This window comes from Chiloscyllium plagiosum, unplaced genomic scaffold, assembly GCF_004010195.1.
Source record: "Chiloscyllium plagiosum isolate BGI_BamShark_2017 unplaced genomic scaffold, ASM401019v2 scaf_63751, whole genome shotgun sequence".
Lineage (NCBI taxonomy): Eukaryota > Metazoa > Chordata > Chondrichthyes > Orectolobiformes > Hemiscylliidae > Chiloscyllium > Chiloscyllium plagiosum.
Window position 1 is genome coordinate 1 of NW_025198164.1, and position 5451 is coordinate 5451.

The following is a 5451-nucleotide window of genomic DNA, read 5'->3' on the forward strand; positions in this document are numbered from 1 at the left end:
TCCACTCCCTCTCTCTTTCTGTCTCTCTCTCCTTCTCTCTGTCTCTTTCTCTCTCCAAAACCTGCCAATGGCTTCAGACCTTTCTGTTATTGGTTAAGGACACAGTCACCACTTTCTTTCCGTCATGGAGATGTACAGCACGGAAGCAGACCATTCGGCCCAACTCGTCCATACCGACCAGATAGCCTTACCTAATCTAGTCCCATTTGCCAGAGTGGGAGGCCCATGGCCTAATTCTTGACCATCGCCCCTTGCCCTCCCCCAGGTCTTTGGGGTGGCTGGTGGATAGGCCTTACCTTCCTCTCCACCTCAATCAGACGGTCGCTGCTCACTTCCCTCAGAGATTCCCGACGTTCCGACTTGGCCTCAGACGGCGCCTCACCCTCCATCGTCATGGCAACTGTCCTGCCCAGTGACTCTTCCCTCCGCTCTGGCTTTTCCAGCTCCCGCTTTAGCTGGGCGAGAGAGGGAGACCGCGGGTAACGGCACTGACAAAGGGGCATTCCGAGGGTGGGGCTGGCGGGTTTGGGATCGTGGAGCGGATTCAAACAACTGTCCCAACGCGACCATTGACAGGATGACTGGGAAGCCTGGGCTGTAGGCCGAGAAACCCCTAGATCGAGAGGGACCAGGCCGGAAAGCCTGGGCTGTAGGCCGAGAAACCCCTAGATCAAGAGGGACCAGGCCGGAAAGCCTGGGCTGTAGGCCGCGAAACACCCGAGATCGAGAGGGACCAGGCTGGAAAGCCTGGGCTGTAGGCCGAGAAACCCCCTAGATCGAGAGGATCTAGGCAGGGAAGCCTGGGCTGTAGGCTGACAAACCCTTAGATCGAGAGGGACTAGGCTGGGAAGCCTGGGCTGTAGGCCGAGAAACCCCCTAGATCGAGAGGATCTAGGCAGGGAAGCCTGGGCTGTAGGCTGACAAACCCTTAGATTGAGAGGGACTAGGCTGGGAAGCCTGGGCTGTAGGCTGAGAAACACCCTAGATCGAGAGGGACTATGCCGGGAAGCCTGCGCTGTAGGCTGAGAAGTCCCCTAGATCGAGAGGGACTAGGCCGTGAAGCTTGGGCTATAGGCCGAGAAACCCCCTAGATCGAGAGGGACTAGGCAAGGAAGCCTGGGCTGTTGGCCGAGAAACCCTTAGATCAAGAGGGACTAGGCCGGAAAGCCTGGGCTGTAGGCCGAGAAACCCTTAGATCGAGAGGGACTAGGCCAGAAAGCCGATGGACAGAGTTGGGCACAGGTCCCCTAGTGGCAAAGGGAGTGTGACTGGGTGAGGGGCTTGACGGGTGGGGAGGGTCAAAGGGAAGGAAGTGAAAGAGGTGAGGGAACATTAGGGGGTCACCCACACGGTCCTCACCTTCAGGGAGAGCTCCCGCTGCTGCCCACTCACCTCCCGGAGCTGGTCACTGAGCTCCTGGTTCCGCCTCCCAGCATCCTCCAGTTGGCTCCTCAGGTTGGTGATGTGAGTCTCCCGGATCATCAGAGAGTCCTTAAAAACGGAGTCCAACCTCTCCTCCAACAACCGAAAACTACTGAAGTAGGGGGCGGGGGATGGGGAGCGAGATGGAGGGAGAGATGTCATTCATGGGCGGATCCCAAACGGAGCTCGGATGAGGGAAAGGATTGGGAGGGTCTGAGAAGGAGGTGAGGGCTCGGGTATGGGAGGGTGGAGTGGGGCTGTCTCTCATTCAGAGTCCTCCCAACCCCCTCTGGGCCTCTCCCCTACCCCTCCGTAAGGTCTCCTTTCCACCCTGATAGTGTCTGTCAACATGTGAGAGCGAGGGGCCCAGTCCCCAGGGAGTGAGGGGCCCAGGGAGTGAGGGCCCATAGTGTGAGGGGCCCAGTCCCCAGGGCGTTAGGGCCTAGTCCCCGGGGAGTGAGGGGCCAGTCCCCAGGGAGTTAGGGCCTAGTCCCCGGGGAGTGAGGGGCCCAGGGAGTGAGGGCCCAGGTCCCCAGGGAGTTAGGGCCTAGTCCCCGGGGAGTGAGGGGCCCAGCCTCCAGGGAATGAGGGCCTAGTCCCCAGGGAGTGAGGGGCCAGTCCCCAGGGAGTGAGGGGCCCAGGGAGTGAGGGGCCCGGTCCCCAGGGAGTTAGGGCCTAGTCCCCAGGGAGTGAGGGGCCCGGTCCCCAGGGAGTGAGGGGCCCAGGGAGTGAGGGGCCCAGGGAGTGAGGGGCCCAGTCCCCAGGGATTGAGGGGCCCTGTCCCCAGGGAGTGAGAGGCCCAGTCCCCAGGGAGTGAGAGGCCCAGGGAGTGAGGGGCCCGGTCCCCAGGGAGTTAGGGCCTAGTCCCCCGGGAGTGAGGGGCCCAGTCCCCAGGGAGTGAGGGGCCCGGTCCCCAGAGAGTGAGGGGCCCAGGGAGTGTGGGGCCCGGTCCCCAGCGAGTGAGGGGCCAGGGAGTGAGGGGCCCGGTCCCCAGGGATTGAGGGGCCCGGTCCCCAGGGAGTGAGGGGCCCAGTCCCCAGGGAGTGAGGGGCCCAGGGAGTGAGGGGTCCAGTCCCCAGGGAGTGAGGGGCCCAGGGAGTGAGGCGCCCAGTCCCCGGGAAGTGAGGGGCCCGGTCCCCGGGGAGTGAGGGGCCCAGTCCCCGGGGAGTGAGGGGCCCGGTCCCCAGGGAGTGAGGGGCCCGGTCCCCAGCGAGTGAGGGGCCAGGGAGTGAGGGGCCCGGTCCCCAGGGATTGAGGGGCCCGGTCCCCAGGGAGTGAGGGGCCCAGTCCCCAGGGAGTGAGGGGCCCAGGGAGTGAGGGGTCCAGTCCCCAGGGAGTGAGGGGCCCAGGGAATGAGGCGCCCAGTCCCCGGGGAGTGAGGGGCCCGGTCCCCGGGGAGTGAGGGGCCCGGTCCCCGGGAGGTGAGGGCCTAGTCCCCGGGGAGTGAGCCTGGGACAGCGGGTACCTACCTCTCGTCGCCTGCAGGCAGCACTTGGCCCTGTTCAATGCCCATCCGTTCCAGTTTGTGACTCAGACTGTCCAGTTGGTTACTGAGCCCTTGGGCCCTCAGTTTCTCACTCATCAGGTCCTGTGGCGATAAGGTCAAAGGTCAGTGGGGTGTGGGAAGGCGGGGGAGGGGCGTGGGAGGACAGAAACAGGCCACTCAGCCCCTTTGTGGCCTGCTGCCCCATTCCACACGACCATGGCTGATGCTGTAGCTCAACCCCGTTTTTCCCACTCCGTCCCTCACTATCTTTAATGTTTAAAAGCTTCTCGGTCTCCATCTTGGATGTTCTCAGTGACTGAGCCTCCACTGTCCCCTGGGGGAGAGGGAGAGGATTCTAAAGGTACCCCCACCCTCCCAGGGAAGAAATACCATCACATCTCAGTCCCAAAATGGCCGACCCTTTAATGTGGCATGTATGTGTGTGTGGGTGCAAGTGTATGAGCGAGTGTGTGTGTGAGAGAGAGTTTATAAGTGAGTGTGTGTGAGCGTGTGTTGTGCACGTGTGTGTCCATCTGTGTGTTAGAGAGTGTGTCTGAGTGAGTGAGTGTGTGTATGAGCGCGTGTGCGTGAGTGTGAATGAGTGTGTGCGTGTGATCCCCGTTGAGTCCAGACCTAACTCCCCAGCCAATGAGGGAACACCTGAGGGCTGGTCTCCTCAGCAGGACAGTCCCACCTTCCCCAGGGATCAGGCCGTGACTCCCCCTCTACGGCGAGCGGACCCTTCCTCAGGTACTTTGGTGAGAGGGGGGAGGATGGTGATGGGGAGCTCCCCTTGGGGCCTACTCCCAAAGGCCTGGCCCCGTGGAACTCACCACGGCCTACCATATCCTCACCTGTCTGTCCTGGGAGAGACCTTTAGAGAGAGGGATGGGCACCATGAGCAGGGGTGATAACCCCCCTCTAACCCCTGCAACAACCATTCCTGTCCCTGCTCTCCCTGAGTCTCCGAATCGGCCATAACATGGAAACTCCAGGAACCAATCCATGCTCAAAGATTGTTTCGGATGCTCCTGGCGTTGAAATAGACGCACTTCAAACCAACTTCTAACTTGCCGGTGCCCTCTTGCGACCACATTTCTGACCTCACTCCTCTCAATCTTCTGTACACTGGAAATACAATTGAGGTTCCCAACGCCCTGTTAAATTTATTTAAACCCTCCCGAAGTGCAGGAGCAACCGGGCTCAGACCTGGTTTGAATTATTGACAACGGGCGATTTGGGGGTCGTGTATTTGAAACTAAAACACCCGCAGCGACGCGACTCTCGAGGGTCACATCCTGCCGAAGAGGCTGTTGGGCCCGTCAAGTGTGGGACGGCCCCAGTGAAACGTCTGCGAGGGGGAGGGGATGGTGAAGGAGACTGACCTCGCGAAGGCCGGAGGCCTCTCCCTTGCTGACGGCGAGCTGCTGCTGGAGCTGGGAGTTCTCGGCCTGCGCCTCCGCCAGGCTGTCGCGGTCCTCCTGGGCCCGGCTGATCTGCTGCAGCAGGCGTCGGTTCTCGAGCTCCAGCCCGGCCGCCCGCTGGCTCTGCTCCTCCAGGGAGGTGTCGCGGCTCTGCGCGTGCTGCCTGAGGCGCCGGTTCTCCTTGGCCAGCTGCCTCCTCTCCCCCTCGGCCTGCTCCAACTCCTGCTCCAGGGCCTGTCGGGCCTGCTCCAACAGGCCGCATGCCGCCCGCTGCTCCTCCAGCTCCCGCTGCCGCCTCTGGGCCTCCGCCTCTGACTCCTCGGCCTCCTTCTCCAGCTCCGAGAGGCGCCCCCTGGTGCCCTCCAGGCTCCGGCGGAGCTGCTGAAGCTCCGACTGGGCGGCCCGGTAGGCCGAAGCCTGCTCCTGACCCCTGGCTAGGGCCCCCTCCAGCCGGGCCGCCTCCCTGCGCAGCCGATCCCTCTCCCTCCCCAGCTCCCGGTTCTCCATCTCGGCCCGCTCCAGCGCCGCCCCCTCCGCCTCCCTCAGCCTCAGGCTCTCCTCCTCGCAACGGGCCCTCTCCTGCTCTGAGGCCTCGAGCCTCACGGTGACTGTCTCCAGGCTCTGGCGGAGCCTCCCGTTCTCGGCCTGCAGTCCCGAGGCCTTCTCCTCCAGCGCCGGGAGCCTCCCCAGGCTGCTTTCCAGCTCTGTAGCCCGCTCTCGGAGCTCCTCGTTCAGCAGGCGAATGCGGCCTAGCTCCCGGGACAGAGGCTCGGCCTTCTCAGCCAGGGCCCGGCTCTGCTCCAGCTCGAGCAGGGCCTGGTTCCTCTCGGAAGCCAGGGTGCTCTGCCTCAGCCCAGCCTCTGCCATGGCCTGGTGCAGGATCGCGTTCTCCTTCTCGATGTCCTTGACCCTGGCCTCGGAGCTGACCTGCGACCTTTGCCTCAGGGCCTCCGCCGTCTGCCTCAGCTGGTCCCGCTCCAGCCGCAGATCCTCCACCTGCAATGGGGAATGGACGGCCAGCAGTCAACCGGGCGTTACCACGGCAACGACACTCCATCCCTACTACCCTTGCAGCACCACCGCTGAGGAGGGTCAGTGCTGAGGGAGCGCCGCACTGTC

General features: G+C 63.2%; 1 protein-coding gene across 1 annotated transcript; it reads right to left on the reverse strand.

Annotated features, from left to right (window-relative positions):
* Positions 1-6: 6 nt before the first annotated feature.
* On the reverse strand, positions 7-5328 carry LOC122545976 (girdin-like; the record flags this gene model as incomplete). The annotated part of the gene is made up of 4 exons (XM_043684830.1): positions 7-455; positions 1393-1534; positions 2892-3010; positions 4294-5328. Coding segments are annotated over 4 exons (1521 nt in total), but the record flags the coding sequence as incomplete, so codon positions are not given.
* Between the last annotated feature and the right edge of the window lie 123 nt (positions 5329-5451).